We start from the raw sequence: 18340 nt of genomic DNA on the forward strand, positions 1-18340 counted from the left end.
TTGTTTCATTCTTATCCTCAAATAAAAGACAACTGAAGCCTTTCCTGGAAGTTACTGACTCTGACTTAACTTTATCTCTGACTTTTGCAGTACTGATGTCTGAAACTATGGCATGATCGAGGCAGGTAGTAGCCATGTGCGAAAATTGCTGTTTTCCACAAAGAAATAGACTAACTATAAACTTTTAACCATCACAATCTTATGGGGTTCTCCCCTTTAAATGGGTATTGTATTTTTTTTTTTAATTGGGGACCTTACTCATCTAAAGCCTGGACTCCCTTCAAAGCTTTCCATGCAAGTAAACTAGTTTTATTTTTTTTATTTATTTTTTATTGATTTCAGAGAGGAAGGGAGGGGGAGAGAGAAATATCAATGATGAGAGAGAATCATTTATTGGCTGCAACCTGAGGTGCCTCCACTGGGAATCAAACCCGACCTCCTTGTCCATAGGTCAACGCTCAACCACTGAGCCACTCCAGCTGGGCTAAATGAGTTTAATAAGTGTCTTGGTTGCGTAGTTAAGGAGGATTCAGTCTGTCATGACTGAATCCACAAACCCAAGAAGGGTACCTTCTGAGCTGCCTAAAGTCAGGACATCGCCCTCAGCTCCTGCAGGGCTCTCTTGTGGCACTAGAAGTCCCGCCCTCCCCTCTTCTGTGCTCTTCTCCTGACTCTGGGTTTTGTTCTTAACCAAGCTGCTTCCAGTTCTGTGCACGGCCACCTTCCTTCCCCAAGGGCAGCAGCGTCTTTGGGAAGTTCTATACGGTCTGACTGCATGGTTCTTTTCCGGGGCCAGACACTGGTCAGGGAGCCCTGCGTGTGGCTGACCAGGGAATATGGTTGCCTTTTTATGTATAGTTACAACATACACTTATGAGGAAACTAATTTTCTAAATTAGTTTTGACCCTGAATTGTCTTTTTGTACTTCCGTGGGCATTTCATACTTTAGTAAACATGGAGCCTTGAAAATTAGAATTGACCAGGATCTCTCTTGCCTTCCACTTCATGGGGGAGGGGTCACCTGCCTCCCTGTCGACCTCTCCCCTCTCGGGCCAGGCCAAGCCTTCAGAAAGGCCTGTTCCCTAGACAGAGCTGCCAGACCCCTCCGCAGACAGGAACTGGGTTACTAGGAGGGTAGCAAGAGGGGGCATTTGCATTTCTCGAGACTGGGAGCTCTACCTGGAAGCCGGCCCCCTTTGTCATCATAGATGAGGCATCCACCTAGCAGTGCTCAGGGATTGTCCGTCTCCATTGCCCAATTGGCAGCTGAAGAAACTAATACTTTCAGGGGGACTTTGGCAAAGGTATCTCAGCCAGGAAGCCAGAGTTGAAATTCAAGCCCAAGACTGAGTAATCTACCCGACAGGTTGGCTGCTGGCTGTCCTTGGCCTCAGCGCCTCCATTCTCCCCCCCCCCCCCCCCCCCCCAGAAATATCAGTGAGAGAGAAACATCACTGATGGGCTGCCTTCCTGGCAACTACTTGGTGTACTGGACAAAGCTCAACCAACTGAGCCACACCAGCCAGGGCAGCCCCTCCACTTTTTAAAATCCCTGGGACAACAGGTACATTTCCAAAGGAAGAAAAAACTGGAAGCCACGTCTCCCTCTAGTGGTGAGGGGCGAGAAAGATTTCATTGTAGAGATTAAGGATGCTGGGCTAGAGACTCAGTTGTCAGACTGTCCTTGCAAACCAACTTGCCCTGGCCAGATAGGTCAGTTGGTTAGAGCGGGAACCCAATACGCACAGTTTTGGGTGTGACCCCCTGACAGGGCACATAGAAGAACCAACCAATGAATGCATAAATAAGTGGAACAACAAATCTTCCTCACGTCCTCTCTCTCTCTAAAACCAATAAAATTAAAAATTTGCCTGGCCAGTGTGGCTCAGTTGGTTGATGTCGTCCCATGCACCAAAATATTGCCGGTTTGGTTCCTGGTCACGGCATATGCCCAGGTTGTGGGGGAGGCAGCTGATAGATGTTTCTCTCGCACATTGACGTTTCTCTCTCTCTCCCTTTCTTCCTCTCTAAAATCAATAAAATCATATCTTTAGAAAAGGTTAAAAAAAAAAGAAAGAAACCAACTCATCCAACCTAATATTACAGATGGTGCAACTAAGGTGCAGAGAGCAGAAGGAATCAGGCCAATGTCACATAGCTCGTCTGGAGCAGTTAGATAGAAATTGTGTTCCTGTGTCTTACTTTTTTTTTTTTAAATATGTTTTATTGATTTTCTACAGAGAGGAGAGGAGAGGGATAGAAAGCTAGAAACATCAATGAGAGAGAAACACCGATCAGCCGCCTCCTGCACACTCCCCACTGGGGATGTGTCCACAACCAAGGTACATGCCCTTTACCGGAATCGAACCCGGGACCCTTGAGTCCGCAGGCCAACACTCTATCCACTGAGCCAAACCGGTTCTGGCCCTGTGTCTTACTTTTTGCCAGGCACTATGCTGGGTGCTTGGGGTACACTGGGACGGAGGACACAGTCCCTGTGTTGGGCTTAGTTGTATCCTACCGATATTCATATGCTGAAGTCCCAGCCCCCAGCACCTCAGAATGTAAGTCTACAGGCTTTTTGGGGACCCACAAAAAAATCTCTGAATACTAAAAGTAAAATAATTGGCTCTAATATTTTTTAAAATCTGCATAATCAAAATTAGTATGTTTAATTGAATGTCTGCACACAGATTATGTCGACTTCATTTATGACAATATATCATTTCCATAAAGATGGCATTTGAGCCCGGCCGGTGCTGGCTCAGTGGTTGAGCGTGGACCTATGAACCAGGAGGTCACAGCTTGATTCCTGGTCAGGGCACAGGCCTGGGTTGCGGGCTCGGTTCCCAGAGTGGGGAGTGCAGGAGGCAGCGGATCGATGATTCCCTATCATCATTAATGTTTCTATTTCCCTCTCCCTCTCTCTTTGAAATCAATAATATTTAAAAACAAAAAAAGATGGCATTTGAAAACAATTTGGGTTAGTTTTCTCCCTTTGAAATAAATTCCCAGTGAGCACCTTAGCGCTCCTGAAAAAGCCAGTCAAACACAGATTAGATGAGGTACTGTAGCCATTGCTCCCCGAGGTCTTTTTTTCTTTTATTTTTTTACTGATTTTAGAGAGGAAAGGAGAGAGAAACATCAATGGGGAGAGAATCATTGATTGGCTGCCTCCTGCACGCCCCCTACCGGGGGGAGTCGAGCCTGCAACCTGGGCACGTGCCCTTGGCCAGAATCGAACCTGGGACCTTTTAGGCCACAGGCTGGCGCTCTATCCACTGGGCGAAACCGGCCAGGGTCTCCCTGAGGCCGTGAGGGAAGCTCAGGACGCAGGTCGCTGTACCGGGGTGCGACCTGGACCTCGGTTTCCCCTTCCAGGAGGCACCGTTTGCAGGGGTGAGCGGGGCAGCCGGGAGCTAAGCCCTCGGCGCCAGGAAGAGCTGGGCGGAGGCCGATGTCACCGTCCGCTTCCCCCGGCACCGCCTCGCTCCATTCCGCACCGGCAGAGGGGCGGAGGTCCCCGCGCTCGGCCCGCGCCCCACCCCCGCCCCGGTCGCGCGGCCTGTCGGGCCGGCGGAGGTGCATTGTGGGGCTTGTAGTGTGGCGCCGGGTGGGTGGGTGGGCGCGGCCGCGGCAGTCGCAGCGGGGCCATCTTCGGCGGCCGCTGGTTCGGCCTGCGCCCCGCGCCCCGCGCCCGGCCCGATGGCGCCGCGCCCGCTGAGCCCCTTGGTGCTGGCGCTGGGCGGCGCCGCGGCCGTGCTGGGCTCGGTGCTCTTCGTTCTCTGGAGGAGCTACTTCGGCCGCGGACGGGAGCGGCGCTGGGACCGCGGCGAGGGCTGGTGGGGCGCGGAGCCCGCCCGCCTCCCCGAGTGGGACGAGTGGGAGGTGAGTGCGGGGCCGGGCATCTCCGCGCGAGCGACGGCAGCGCCGGGGTCCAGGGCTTGGGGCCGCCGCCGCCGGCTCCGGGCGGGCAGCCGGGCCGTCGTGACCTGTGGATCCGAGGAATGGGTGGGCTTTGCGGGGGCGGCTTCCCCGCGGGCGCTGTGGGGGCCCGGCGCCTGCGCAGTGCGCGCGGCCCGGGGCTGTCGGGAGGCCCTCGGCCGGCTCCGCGAGCCGGTGGCCCCTGGGACCCGGGAGGGGGCGTCAGGAATTCGCCGAGGCCGCTCAGGGAGACCTGCAGAACGGGGCTGGGATTCGGGATTCCAAGGGGCACGCTCCTCCCGTGGCACCAGGCGGTGCTTGCCTGCCCTTGATGGGGGGAGGGCGGGATGCGCGCCGTGGTGCCTCCGGTCTGCCCCCGGGACGGGCCAGGCTGGAGGGGAGACTGCAGCCCGACCTGTGCCCCGCAGCCCGAAGACGAGGAGGACGACGAGCCGGCGCTGGAGGAGCTGGAGCAGCGCGAGGTGCTGGTGCTGGGGCTGGATGGCTCCGGCAAGAGCACGTTCCTGCGCGTGCTGTCCGGGAAGTCGCCGCTGGAAGGCCACATCCCCACCTGGGGCTTCAACTCCGTGCGGCTGCCCACCAGGGACTTCGAGGTGGACCTGCTAGAGAGTGAGCAGACCCCCCCACACCCCCCCCCCCCCCCGCACACACACACTGGCTCCCCATCACCTGAGGGGACCCAAGCCTGGGCCCTCTGCCTGGGGGTGGCTCCAAAATGCACACCTAAGCAGATCGCGCCCCTGTATGAAATTCTTCCCCATCCAGGGCACAGGATACAAAACTGTCTTCTGACGTGGGGGGTCTTCATGAACAGGCAGCTCCAGCTTGGTCCTCCTGCCTGTGCCTCACTCCAGCTGAAGCCCACATGCCTAACACAGATACTGACAGCTAGTTTTCTGTAGGCCAGTCATCTGACAGGCACGCGGGCGGGATGCTGCCTGGGAAATGCCTCCTTAGGTGATCTTACCCTTGTGGGAGCATCATGGAGTTCCCGTATACGCCTAGGACCACGGTACAGTCTGCTGCACATCCAGGCTGTGCTGTAGCCTGTTGCTCTTAGGTACAAGCCTGTACAGCCTGTTACTGTACTGAATGCTGTAGGCAACTGTTATGTGTTCTGCTACGATGTCACTAGGTCCGTGGCCGGCAAATTGCGGCTCGCGAGCCACATGCGGCTCTTTGGCCCCTTGAGTGTGGCTCTTCCACAAAAGACCGCGTGCGGGCATGCACATACAGTGCGATTGAAACTTCGTGGCCCATGCACAGAAGTCGGTATTTTGTGGAAGAGCCACACTCAAGGGGCCAAAGAGCCGCATGTGGCTTGCAAGCTGTAGTTTGCCGACCACGGCACTAGGTGATGGGGATTTTCCAGCTCCATTCTAATCTAACGGGACCACCGCCATACATGTGGTTCGATATTGATCGAAATATCAGATGGGGCATGACTGTTCTTAATAAAATCCTCCCAGCAACTCCATGCAACTGGAAACAGTTACTACCTTCATTAAGACATGGGGAAACTGAGACCCAGCAAGGGTGACTCTCGATCAGCACTGGGCTCCATTGCTTGGTTCTGAGGGACTGACATTTTCCTTCTTGCTTCTGTCCTTTGCAAGCACCGTTCCCTCAGTCTGGAAAGCCACCTTCCCTTGATAAACTAATACTCACCCTTCAAGATCTACATCAAACACGATGTCCTTGGGAAGCCTCCTCTGAGGCCCTTGCTAGGCTCAGGGCTCTCCCTCTGGGCGCACCTTCTGCAGTATTTACCACATCCCAGCCTCTGAGACAGACAGGTCTGACCAAGCGCTGGCCCCAGGCCCAGCCCCAGGCAGGTATCTGGGAGAGCTTGTTGATCAGAGAGGGTCTGAGCTGCCCCCTGCCCGCGGTGTTAGGCTTTTTGGGATCTTGGGAGAGCAGGACAGAGAGGGCAGCAGTACTTAGCCACCTGTGTTCAGCCACAGACTGGATGGAGGGACAGTAGACTTCCTGTCAGCCACAGGACTCAGACCATAAAGACTGGGTGGCTTTGGCGGAGTGCTAGGTAGGGGCTCAGACTCTGAGGGCCTGGCTGTTGGCCTGACTGGGCCCAGTTCCTCTGATCTCAGGCACTTGCCTATTGGTCTGATCTGGCTACATCTCTCCTCCCTGATTGTAGCAAACATTGATGTTCACCTGGAATTCGGTCTTTTCAGCAAGCTGTCCCCATCTCCCTCGTTGGTGCCAGGGACACAGAAAGGTCAAGGGGGGTTCTGCCCTTGAGGCCCACCCTGTCAGGAGAGAAGGTGCCCCTCTCCTCCAGCCCTGGGAGGAGGGGTTCCGTGTCTTCATGTTCCCCAAGAGTCTGGCCAGTAACAGTGCACCTCCATAGGGTCCTTCAGCCTGGATTCAACCACAGCTCTCCCACTGAAGTCCCGGGGCTTTCGCCTCTCAGAACATGCACCTTGCGGTGGTCTCCTACAATGCCAAGCCTGGAACCCACCGAGAATGAGCCTCTGTGGGTCTTTGATAACTCTCCCTTCCCCCCCTCTCATATCCATTTAATTAGCTTAGTCCTGTCTGCTTTATCCTTGTCTGTCCGGATTCTGGCCTGTCCACTTCTCCCCACCTCCACCACTGCCTGCCTGCCTAGTCCAACCCCAAATCATCTCAGTACAACAGCCTCCTTGCTGGTCTTCCTGCTTTCACGTCTGTCCCAGGTCAGCCAGTGGTATCTTTCAGATCAAGTCACTCTCAAAGCCCTTACGGGGCTCCACAGCCCCACTCTGGCCTTCCAGACCCCGTGTGGTTCAGCGCTGGCCAGGCTGCTGGTCATGGCTTCCCTCTCTCCCTCAGCCACTCTGGCTACCTTCTGCCCAGTGTGCCCTTCCCTCTGCCTGGAATACTTTCTCTGCCTCTCCCATGGCTAGTTCCTTCTCATCAGCCCAGACTCAGCCCACATGCCACCTCCTTGGGGAGACTTTCCTAGACCCCCAATCCAAAGGCACCCCCACAGCCACTTCCACTTTTTCTGTTTTATTTCCTTCCTTTCTGAAATGTTGGTGTTGTTGCTGTGTCTGTCCTGACTGCGGAGGGAGCCCCATGAGAGCAGGGCCCCTGCCTGCCTCGCTCACCTGTTTCCCCAGCGCCCAGATCAGTGCTTGGCACCCAGTAAGCTCTCAGTAAATACTTGTTGAGTGCCTGTATGTGCCGGGCATTGTGCTGAGGGCTTTGGGGGGATCCAGAGGTAAATAGCTCTAACTCTCAAAGAGCTTAGAATCCACAAGGGTCAGAATTATAACCAGAAACACCAGGCTGCAGGGTGACCACGGGACTGTGCAGGGGTACAGAAGGAAAAGGAAGGCAACCCACATCAGGGGTGTATGTGGGCAGCCAGTGGTAGGACTGAATATGGCATTTCTGGGGGAAGAAAGTGGGGTGACCAGACTGAACAAAAGAGACTGAATGGAGAATGGCTGTGCACAAGCAGGGTAGGGAGTCCTGGCTTCTGACCACAGCTGCTGACCCAGGAGGAAGCCAGGAATTGGCAGGAGGCAAGGCAGCCCAGGAGGAAGAAGTGGAGAGTACTATTTATTGAGCACCTACTATACACCAGCCCTCAGAACAGAGCATTGTATACGTACCTTTGGGTTTTGCTGTTAGGTTAGTTTAGTAGGAGGAGACTAATATTTGAAGGTAGCAACTTGTCCAGGGAGAGCCAGCACTCAGGCAGAACCAAACCCAGGTCTGATTGGCTCTGGAACCTGTGGTCTTTTCCTTGTTCCTGGTGGGTGAAGCCTTGGGAAACTGGATTAGGGTGGGGATGGGGCTCTCTGTAGAGAGCCGGGGCCTAGGGAGGCTCTGAGCTGGCCCCTGGCCTCTCCTCAGTTGGTGGCAGCCAGAACCTGCGCTTCTACTGGAAGGAGTTTGTGAACGAGGTGGACGTGCTGGTGTTCATGGTGGACTCGGCTGACCGGCTGCGGCTGCCCTGGGCCCGGCAGGAGCTGCACAGGCTGCTGGACAAGGACCCTGACCTGCCTGTCGTGGTGGTGGCCAACAAGCAGGTGAGGGCCACAGGAGTCTGGCTCAGGTCAGACTTGATCCATGTGGCTGGGCTGGGTGGGCGCACTGGAGAGGGATTCAGGCCCAGGCCCATGCCTAGAGCCCTGGCGGACAGCCTGTCCCCCACTCGTCTGCCTCTGCTCCTTCCTCACCCCATATCCCCATCCTGTCTGCCTTCCCTGCTGCCTCCCTGTCATTTGTCATCCTAGAGAAATGAGAAACTAGATGCCAGGTGTGGCTTTGACATTTTCATATTATGCTTCTACTGACCCTCCAAGGTATGAAATACTAGTCCCATTTTACAAACAGGGCATCTGAAGCTCAGAGAGATTCTGTCATCTCCCCAAGGCTGTTCACATTGAAAACAGTGAAAGTGGGATATCAACTCCAAAACCTGCGCCTTTTCACTCTGCTATGTCCTTGTGACTTCTGGCTCTGATCAGAGAGCTAAAGCTGGGAAGGGATGGGAGATTAACGAATAAGTCTAATAATAACGAGCACTTGTGTGCGTGCTTACGGTGCACCAGGCACAGTGCTAAGCACCTGACAACCATGACCTCACATCAGTCCCACAAAGCCCCACGACAGGCCTTGCTCTTGTCCCCAAGTGCCCAGAGTTCTAGTTGGTAAGCCGCAAAACCAGGATCGTCCTCAGAGACTCTGTTAACCACTACACATACCTCTCCCAGGTGCCAGAGTGGTGCCTCGGGCCCAGCTGCCCTCGACCTAAAGTGCCATTCTCAGCAGCAGGTGAAACGGCCACAGTATGGAGTCCTGAAATATCTCCTATGGCCTGTGCCCATGTCCCTGCGTGTCATGGGACGTGTTTCCAACCTGTTTGGAGAGAAGCTTGCGTCTTTGACCTCAGATTCCCCCTGCCTATTGGGAAATACGTGACATATATAAACAGGTGACTATACATCTTCGTCTGCCTGGGACAATACCCATTTATGCCTGTTATTCTAGTATAATTATTGGTAGTACCCACTTTGAGTCTCAGAGACGCCCCAGTTTGGACGATGAATTACATCATCATCCTACATATAAACTGTAATTTATAGCAATTTTGAACCTATAGGAGACAACACTGAAGGTCCCAGCATTCTATGAATTGCTCCAAGAGAGATCATTTTAATCTTAAGCCAGGCTTGAAATGACAATGTACCCTCAGCAGCCACGTTCTGCAGTGCCCCTGACTTGTCTGGAAGTGAGCCCACTGCAAGGCCTCTCCACTCCCGAGTTTAGGACACAGCTGGGATTCCTGTAAGGTCCCAAGCTTGGGCATCGCACCAACCTGAGTTTGAAATCTGGCTCTGCCAGTTGTTTCCTTGCCAATGACTTCACCTTCTCTGAGCCAATTCCTCATCCGTTGGTTTAAGCTGTGAGAATTAAGACTTGGTACTTGTCACAATGTCTGATGTATAGGAAGTGCTACTTCTAACCACAGTGGTTGAGGATAATGAGAGCTTAGTACAGAGGAAAGGCAGAGATGAGGAAAAGTTTAGACCAAGGGGTCCAGAGGCCACTCGGGGAACTTGGGCCCAGGGTTCCCTGAGGTAGCTCAGGTTTATTTCCTGGAGGACGAGGCCGGGGGTTGGGAAACACTGTGGCTGTTTCACCAGGACCTGAGCGAGGCCATGAGCATGGTGGAGCTGCAGCAGGAGCTGGGTCTGCAGGTTGTCGACAGCCAGCGGGAGGTCTTCCTCTTGGGGGCCAGCATCGCCCCTGTGGGGCCCGGATCTGAAGACCCTGGCACCGTGCACATCTGGAAACTACTCCTGCAGCTTCTCTCCTAGGCTGGCATCTCTGCTGCTCCTGCTCTTCATCACTGCCTGGGCCTGGGCCTGGGGCAGGAGCTGCGTGGCAGCACGTCCCTTCTCTCCTTGCCCTCATCAGAGCCAAGAACCACACAGAATCCTTCCTGGTGAGGTGGCCGTGGGGCTAGTGGGGTGGGGCAGAGGGTGGGCTCAGTGCCCCCTCCCTGCAGGTCCTGGTGGTTGAGGAAAGGACTGTCCGGCTGTTCCCTCCTGGCAGTTTCATGCCCCTCACAGACAGGTTCTAGGCAGCACCCAGGGAGCCCTGGCTCCGTTCCACATGGCCCTCCAGCCCCAGCTCTGCCCATCTGGCTTGTGGCTTTGACCAGTCTCCTCCCTCTGGCCCTGGGGCCATCATTTTTATAGGAAGGTGATTTCTGTGGGTTTTTTTTTTTCAAACTGAGAGATGCATTTCCCAGCATCGGAGATAAGTGTGAGGACAAACCTGGAGATCCTAGCAAGGGTCTGCAACCGCCCCACTTCCCCAAGCTGAGGCCTGGCCCCAGCCTCTCATGACTGCAGAGTAAGTGTTGCTCACCCCCGATCAGAAACACTGAATTTCCCACCACGTCCGGAGACAGAAGCTGCTGCCCTTGTGTGAACGATGCCGGCACCAGGTTTCCGTAAGTGGGGGAGGCCAGAGTCCCACTCCTGAGAAGACTGGGACTGTCCACCGGAGCTGGGCCTTGACCTGGAACTGAATTGTGATTATTTATTTATAAAAGGGACAGGCCAAAGATTGAGCCTCTGTTTCTAGGTGCTGCTATCAAAACCCTAGATGACTGTCATGGAAAATCTGGATCTTTGAGGAAAATGGCTGGAATCATTAATGACAGTGATAAGTTATGCAGGTCAAGGAGCCAAGCTGTAGCTCCCCCGCCCTTTGATAAAATGATACCAGGAGAGTTCACACTGATCCACAGGAACTGTACCTCCATCGGTATGTCAGATCCCTTCTGTGTAGATAGCAGAGGACTCTGGGAAAGGAAATTTCAATCGTGTAAATCCAGGTAAAGAGATGGGATGTAGCGACCAGCCAGTGGGGTAGCCTGGGGCATGTCACTCAGCCTCCCAGACCCGTGGGTGCCCAGCCACAGCCGAGCTGGACGGAATTTCTGGTGTTCTCGCCCGTGCGCATTCCATGATTCTCTTTCCAGTGACCAGCCAGTTAGGACCATTTTGTCTCTGCATCGACACTTCTCTTTCATGCAGGCAAGAGGAGGAGCCTTTTGTCTGTCAGGGTCACTGAATAACCAGTGGCCACAAATGGACTATTTTTTTTTTTAATCGATTCTGTTTGCTTTTTCATTGAGAACAGAGGTTCCGTGCCTTCCTTTCATTTGTTTACTTTGTGCTCAATTCTTCAGCTGGTGTGAGAAGAGGGGAAGGAGGGAGGCAGAACTGAAGAGTAGCTCGCTCTGCTCTAGGGCTTCGGATTAACTTTCTGCATTAAGAAGGGACTTGTCTGTTTTTATTTTAAACAATTAAGGAACGGCTTGGATTGTAGAGTAGCCTTTGAAACTTTCCTGACAACTTTTCACTTCTGTGTTCTATGAACCCCACCTGGGTCCCAGTGCTTGAAAGTTACCTTTGGAACCAGTGCTGGTGCGGGAGCCTTTCTCCGCACTGAGATCTGCCTTTGGTCTGTTGAGTATCAGTCCCTATGTAGTACGATTTTTAAAGGTTTTAGTAGGGAGAGGTGAACTTGAATAGAGTTCAACTACATGTAGCTGAGGTACTTTTAAAGACCACTTGGAACCGATGGGTCCCAGTGGCATCAGAAGACACTGCAGAGGGGCGCTGAGGGCCAGCCTGTGGCTGACGCCTGTGCTCCTGTGGGGGCTGCTGGGCCAGACTCGAGGCAGTGCCACCGGGCCCATGTGCTCTGATTTCCAGGACCCGATTGGGCAAAGCAGAACAGTAGCCTTTCTTCAGGACAGCTGGCTGCCCGGCCTTGTGACTGATTCAGGAGCCAAATAAGTGCTTTTGGAAACCAGGCATTACTCAGAGCTATTCATCTCAGTGAGGTTGCTGAGCTAGTCTGGGTGGCACTGCTCCCACCACTGCCCTGGCTCTACGCTCCTGACCTGGCTACACATGGGAACAGGTAGGAGGCATCCGGGCCAACCTGGCCCTGAGCTGGCACATGTGGATGGTCTGGGCAAGAGGGCTCTTGAGGCTGCCGGGACCACCACCTTGGACGGACTGCCCGTCCCAAGAAGCCTCTAGCACCTCTTGGTGCCCACAACTGCCGTAAGCTTGCGCTGATGCAGTGGAACCGCTGATGCAGTGGAACCGGCTAAGACTGGGGAGGCGGCGGAGTCAGTCCTCACTGCTCCCCTACCCCAACCCTCCGCGGAAGTGCCGATGAAAACCTAACTCTGGCCTGTCTGCCTGAAGGAAGCGTCAGGTTCCCCATGAAACCTTTCCATTTGCCTTTGAAAAACTTTGTTCTTATGTAGTTTAGTAGCAACTGCCAACATCTCGCACCAGCTGCTGAAGCTCGCCTGTGGTGTGGTCCTCGCACAGCTGCCCGACCTCGGAGCAGGGGCACTGGGCCTCATGCTTGCTCTCTGCTCACACGTCCTCGGAGTCCTTTCTAGTAGCTCTGAGAAGAGACCCTCCCACTTCTCGTCTGCTGCCTCCAGGAGATGGGGCACTAAGGGACAAGGGGAGGTTTGCCCTCAAAGATCGGGAAGTCAAGGGCCTTGCTGCCCTGTGCCTGGCACCCAGGCCCACAGGTCACCAAGGGCGGACAGCAGAAGAGCTAGTGCTGGTGGTGTCTGAGGTACTACACAATAAATGCCAAAAACGGTGTGGTTTCATTGGAATTCTGGTTTTGAGGACTGTTGGGTGCTTAGTCTCAGGGAGGGACAGCTGTAGAGGGTGGTTCCAGAACACTTGCTGTGAGAGTTTGTCAACAAGTCCCAGTCCCTGGGCTCGACAGCCCACATCGGTGGGTGGTGAGGAGCATCAGCATTGGTCTCAGTACCTTCTGGGGAGTATCCAAACCTTTCCCCCACTCCTGGCTCTGGGATGTCAGCCAGGCGTGGAAATGGGAGCAAGGAGACCTGTCAGCCTCTGTGCCTAAGGTCAGAATGGAGGCCACTCCTCCAGCATTTACAGGCAAGATCCCTGCACTCTAGTAGGGAACTGGGGGACGTCAGGCAGATTAAAAGGCAGCTATGCCAGGATGATTGCTAACAGGAAGTCTGGGCATGGGGACTACAGGACACTTACCCAGCCCGGGGCGTAGGGGATGACAATAGGGAAGGCCTCCTAAAATTGGCACCTGAACTGTAAAGAAACAAGGTCAGGGCCAGGCTAGTCTAAGGCCTGAACTTGGGATGCTGTGAAGGACTAAAGTTATGAGGTCAAATAACGAAGGCCCTCGAGCTCTGTCACAGACTAGATCAGTGGTTCTCAACCTGTGGGTCGCGACCCCTTTGGCGGTCAAACGACCCTTTCACAGGGGTCGCCTAAGACCAATCTGCATATCAGATATTTACATTACGATTCATAACAGTAGCAACATTACAGTTATGAAGTGGCAACGAAAATAATGTTATGGTTGGGTCACAACATGAGGAACTGCATTTAAAGGGCCGGAAGGTGGAGAACCACTGGACTAGATCCTACAGGCCGTGCCTGCTCTCCCTCGTCGCCAGTCACTGCTGGAGTCTGTGTGGCCTGAAGGTGGGCCGGGGGCTGCCGTCAGAGGCCAAGGGGGAGAAGCAAGTGAAAGCGGAGGTCAGCAGTTCGACAGACTTCGGCCCGCACCCCTAATGCCCATCAAGCCCCCGTTTCCTTACATGTAAGGTGAAGATAAACCACACATCTCACAGCTTCATGTGAAATAAAGTAAAAACCTTCTTCCCCAGAGCAGCAAGGAGAGACGTCTTAGGGGCTTGTAGGAGAAACCTCAGCAACAGGAGAGTTTTCTATGGCTCACAGCTGCAGACAGACAAGAAACGCCCACCCACACCCTGCCTGTGGTCCTGCTATGGAGCGGAGGCACTCCTCATGGCGCCAAACCAGGCCGGCCTGGCCTGGGAATGGGGTTTGGCCAGCCTCTGTAGCCACACCCCCCTCCTTGCCTTAAACCCTGGCTCCAGCTTCTCTGGTCCAGGAGGCTTCAGCCTGGGGCAGGCGTAAACCAGTCACACAACCTCCATCGCATTCTTCTGCAAAGAATGAGTGAAGGCTTCCCACTCGGCTGGGTAAAAGCGCTTATAGACGTTGATCTTATTCCGAATCTGTTTCGGGGTATCTTGATAATAATTCTTCTCATCCCGGGCCATAGCCTAAGAAGGGAGAAAGGCTACGTGAGGGATGGATAGGCAAAGGTTCAAATCCTAGCTCTGCTGGAGGTGGGCCACCACTTCCTGTCCCAGAGGTTCAGCTTCCTCACCTCAAAAGCCATGGTGTATGTGGGGAAACGGAGGCAGATGGCGCAGGGACCAGCTGAACAGCTCATGCTCCATCCACAGCCAACTAATCTCACTGGCATGGGAGGGAGGGGGGGGAGGCCAGTGTAGCCCGATCTTTCCATGTTTAACAGAAGCTAAAAATATGGACTTTTATAGCCACTCAGTCTGTCTCAGCCATTAGCACTGTCAGCAGGATCCACTGCCAGAGTCTGTCTGCCCTATTTCCACGCAGGAAAAGGCCCTAAGCAAGCAGATCAGACCACAAATGGTCTGTGGTATCTTCCCAATGGGCCCAAGTGGTGCTCTCCGCCGGGCCTAGCCACTCACCTTGTAGTCCTCCCCATGGTTCTCCACCATGTAGCGTACGTAGTCTATGAGGTCCCGAGACAGCGTATTTCCTTTCTTTTCCGGGAGGCTGGCTTCTGCCTCGAGGTCTGGGGTGAGAAGCCAAGAGACAGGGAGGGAATGAGGTGTTGCTCCTTGCACTATTTGAACTGTCCAGTCACCCCTTTGCCAATCCCAAGCTACAAGCGTTGCTAACGCCATCTGATGGATTTGGCCTCCATCTCTATATTTGGTGCTAGAACCTTCCTCTTCAGCCCCTTGGATCCCAGGCTCTGCCTATGACACAATCATTTATCAATGGCAACTACCTGAAAGGCAAGTCATCTCTTTGGGCCTCAGATGGGTAAAAAAGGGCAGCAGACTTAACAATCTTTACTGAGTGCCAGGTCCTGGGACAGAGATGAAGACACTGCCAGGACAGGGAATGAGGTGTTGCTCCCTGCACAGGACAGGGCTCCCTGTCGGCTCTAAACAGACCCTCTTTGCCTGAAGTGTTACAATAACACATGAAATGGAAAGGCCCGAACAAATGAGAACTGGGGTCTAAGGCTGGGCCCAGGCACCTCTGTTCCACTGGAGAGAAAAAAGCCAAGCTGTGGAGCCAGTAATGGCTTTGCTTTTAAACTAGCTAGGCAAATACTCCCTATCTCTCATCTACGAAGGAAGGAAAATACTCACTGAAACCAGGTGGTCAGATCTTATCCAGAGTTAAGTGCTAAAACTGCTTATAGTAAAAAATTTTACCGTAATAAGTACACGATTTTATATATGCAATCCAATGCAGTACTTACGAGAATCACTGAGAAAAACTAAAGACAGGACCTCAAGGAATTCTATATCAAATGTCTGACCATTCAAATCCTACAGTCACAACTATTAAAAGCCTCAGACAGGTAAGCCCTGCCCAGTGTGCTCAGTGGTCGAAGGTTCGATTCCTGGTCAAGAGCATGTCCCAGGGTTGCGGGGTTCACTCCTGGCCCCCATCGGTGTGTGTGCAGGAGGCAACCAGTCTATGTGTCTCCCTCACATTGATGTTTCCCTCTCTCTCCTTCTCCCTCGCCCTCCCTCCCGCTCTCAATGGAAAAAATATCCTTGAGTGAGGATTAACAAAAACCCCCAAAAATCTCAGACAAGTAATAGGAAGGGTGGGTAGAGAATTCCAGAGTATTCTGCCTTCCCTGCAGAATTTATTTTCTATTTTAATATTCAGTTTCTGTGGCCTTTGGGAACATGAAACTGATTGGTCATTGGGAAGATTAAATAAGAGGGTGAAGTCTCTAAAAACCTGTTCATCCTTAAATTCAGGAGAAGCTGAAATATGAGCCTGAGACTTAATGGGTTTCTTTTCTAACCTCTCGGGCACCTGGCTCATCCTCCCCGAACATCTCTGACCTCACTTCACACACGTGAGTTTAGCCAGGAGGCTGCACGTCCCAGCCGGGGAGACGGCCCTAACGGTGCGAGCCCTGACCAGCTTTTCTTCCCTCTGGTCCTGGCTTCTCTCGCTGCCCTTCCGGCCCTGACTCTGCTGGATGGTGACCAGAGCAATGTGGCCAGCACCCACCATTCAGCACATAGGGCTTCCGTATGAGCTGCCGTCTCTCGTCCACGTCCACCTCCATGGCCTGGACCTGCAGAGAACAAACAGTGAGACCAGCAGATGAAGGAAGGAGCCTGGGTGAGAGAAACTTCTAGAGGCGCTTGCCCATCCCAGCGCCACGGCATGACCCCCAAGAATCCCTGCACAAGGTCAGGCAGGAACAGGTGACAAGGAGAACCGATGCCCTGGAGGTTTCCTGATTCTCGAGAGACTCAGCAAGCCATTCACCTTCCTGCGCCTGTGAAGTGGGCACAGTAAGCCTTGTCTGCCACTTTGTTGTAAGACAATCCATGAAACCCCACAATGAGGGGGGCCACCTGACCGCGCTGGGCTGCAGCCTCACGTCTGTCTGTTCAAGAAACAGCAGCGCCGGTTCCCTCGCACCAGCTGAGCGAGGGGAACAAAGAAACGTGCCCAAAGGCAACGGGGCCAAGTCGATCAGTAAATCCCTTTATTAGGTTAACTACTTATTGGATTTTGTTGGGGGAAGGAGATAAATATACAACACACCACCAAGTGCTATGAATTAAAATAACGCGGGACAGAGGTTCCTGAGTGGGAAAGGCGCTGTTTTTTTAAAGGGGTGGCCCAGGAAATCCTTCCTCGGGAGAAACTGGTCCTAGGAGACGCCTCAGACCAAGGATAACTGGAGGACTTGGGGGAAAATGGAAGGGAAGTAAGGGGCAGGAAAAGATAAATTCGGGAAAATACCGCTGAGATGCCAAGGGACACAAGTTAATTTCAGAGGAAAAAAAGTAAGTGGAGAAGCTCCAACCCGGGCCCAGTGTGTGCTGGGCGGAGGGAGGAAAGGACCCGCAGCCGGTCAGTGAAGGCGCCGAGGGCTGTGGGGTCGCAACCCCGGGCAGGACGCGAGGGAGGCGACGGGCGGGTGTTCGGAACCCGGCTAGTTCTGGCCGGGCCGGGCCGGGCGGGGCGGGGCGGGGGCCAAGCCAGTACCTTTCTCTTACGGAGGGGCACCGCCTTGTTGGGGTCCATAGCCAAGCCCATCTCGGCCAGGTTCTGCCGCACGGACTTGGTGTGGTCCCAGGCATGTCGGATGTGGGAGCTGCGGGAAAAGAGGGAGAGCGGGAACTGTCAGCTCGCCGGCCGTGCCCGCCAGGCCCGCGGCCTCCTGAACCCGGGCTCCTCACCACTCGATCCGCGGGGCTGCCTTCCGTCGAGCACTCCGGTTCAGACGCTTCCGGTTAACACTGTAACCGAACTTCTGCCGCCGGGTCTTCCCCTTGGCCTTGGGCATCACGCCGACCACCGCTCAGGCAATTCAGACTCGGCGCCTCTCGCTTCCAGAACCTCGTGTCGTGGTGTAGAGGACTCCTTCCCGACGCTGCGCACACGGCGTGGCAGGCTTTTTGGGAAATGTAGTCCTCCCCGGAGCGACACAGTGCTCTTACTACAACTCCCAGAATGCAATGAGAAGTAGCGCATGCGGACAACACTCAACAAATCCCCCCGCCCCTTTCATGACCAGGAGGCGGGGCTTAACGTCCAGTTTTCTCTTCCCGCTGTTGCCTGGGACACCGCGTCTCCTGGCCACGTGACTCCCGAGGCATCCTTGGAACCATCGCAGCACCCCACCTAGCACCTTGGCCTCTAATTCTCCAGTCTGCAATGTTCTTTCCTCCGTGTCCCGAAGCTGGCTCTCCCTCCTGGCAGGCCGTGCTTGACCTCAATTGTATGACCCCTTCCCTCTGGGCCCCATCCCTTGCCCAGGTCCAAAGTAAAGTCGAGCTGGACCCACGACCCAGCTGGTGTGCAGTCTTTAAGGCCAGCCAGGCCTTGCCACCCTCTAGGAGGAAAGACACGCTCTGCTTGGTTATGGCAGATGGGAGCGCCTGCTTAGACCAAGGAATGTCCAGGGAGCAGTCTGGTCACTCCTCATCACCGTTGTCTGATCCTTGCACGGCCCTCCGTGACAGCGACGTCACCGGGGGCCAGGTTTGAGCACAAGCACCATTTTAAGCAGGCGCGGAGAGGGTAAACTGAGGAATAACGTCATTCCCTGAGCAGGGACCCTGTGCTCAAGCCCCTCTCTCTGGAGGGGGTGTTCAAGGTCCGTTGCCCAGCGCCTGGCATACGGTAGGCTCTCAACGTTTCTCGAATGAAGAACCGCATCTCTAAATCGTGTGCGTCACAAGCGGAGCAG

At 54.3% G+C, this 18340-nt stretch overlaps 2 protein-coding genes across 3 annotated transcripts; one reads left to right on the forward strand and one right to left on the reverse strand.

Moving 5' to 3' along the window:
• The first annotated feature begins 3608 nt into the window (after positions 1–3608).
• Positions 3609–12632, forward strand: ARL10 (ARF like GTPase 10). 2 transcript variants are annotated; one of them, XR_013996027.1, is made up of 5 exons: positions 3609–3889; positions 4354–4555; positions 7814–7989; positions 9610–9911; positions 10350–10536. XR_013996027.1 is itself a non-coding variant. In XM_081091861.1 (4 exons), exons 1-4 carry the CDS (start codon positions 3707–3709, stop codon positions 9781–9783), a joined length of 735 nt encoding a protein of 244 aa, XP_080947987.1. In that variant the 5' UTR covers positions 3609–3706; the 3' UTR covers positions 9784–12632. The 2 variants fall into 2 exon arrangements, 1 of the variants encoding a protein (XP_080947987.1); XM_081091861.1 differs by having other exon boundaries at positions 9610–12632.
• A 1021-nt stretch (positions 12633–13653) lies between these two features.
• Positions 13654–17872, reverse strand: NOP16 (NOP16 nucleolar protein). Its single transcript, XM_081091862.1, has 5 exons — positions 17328–17872; positions 17134–17242; positions 16141–16207; positions 14559–14665; positions 13654–14105 (listed from the first exon to the last, which is right to left on the reverse strand). The coding sequence occupies exons 1-5, from the start codon at positions 17432–17434 to the stop codon at positions 13962–13964; spliced, it is 534 nt and encodes a 177-aa protein (XP_080947988.1). The 5' UTR covers positions 17435–17872; the 3' UTR covers positions 13654–13961.
• Between the last annotated feature and the right edge of the window lie 468 nt (positions 17873–18340).

Source organism: Myotis nattereri (genome assembly GCF_964212035.1).
Source record: "Myotis nattereri genome assembly, chromosome: 5".
NCBI classification, from domain to species: domain Eukaryota; kingdom Metazoa; phylum Chordata; class Mammalia; order Chiroptera; family Vespertilionidae; genus Myotis; species Myotis nattereri.

Coding starts and splice junctions, on each gene's coding strand:
- ARL10 (XM_081091861.1), top strand. CDS start 3,707: ATGGCGCCGCGCCCGCTGAGCCCCTTGGTGCTGGCGCTGGGCGGCGCC. Junction 3,890..4,353: donor CCGAGTGGGACGAGTGGGAG/GTGAGTGCGGGG, acceptor TGTGCCCCGCAG/CCCGAAGACGAGGAGGACGA. Junction 7,990..9,609: donor TGGTGGTGGCCAACAAGCAG/GTGAGGGCCACA, acceptor CTGTTTCACCAG/GACCTGAGCGAGGCCATGAG.
- NOP16 (XM_081091862.1), bottom strand. CDS start 17,434: ATGCCCAAGGCCAAGGGGAAGACCCGGCGGCAGAAGTTCGGTTACAGT. Junction 16,208..17,133: donor TGCCCCTCCGTAAGAGAAAG/GTACTGGCTTGG, acceptor TGTTCTCTGCAG/GTCCAGGCCATGGAGGTGGA. Junction 14,666..16,140: donor GAAGCCCTATGTGCTGAATG/GTGGGTGCTGGC, acceptor TTCTCACCCCAG/ACCTCGAGGCAGAAGCCAGC.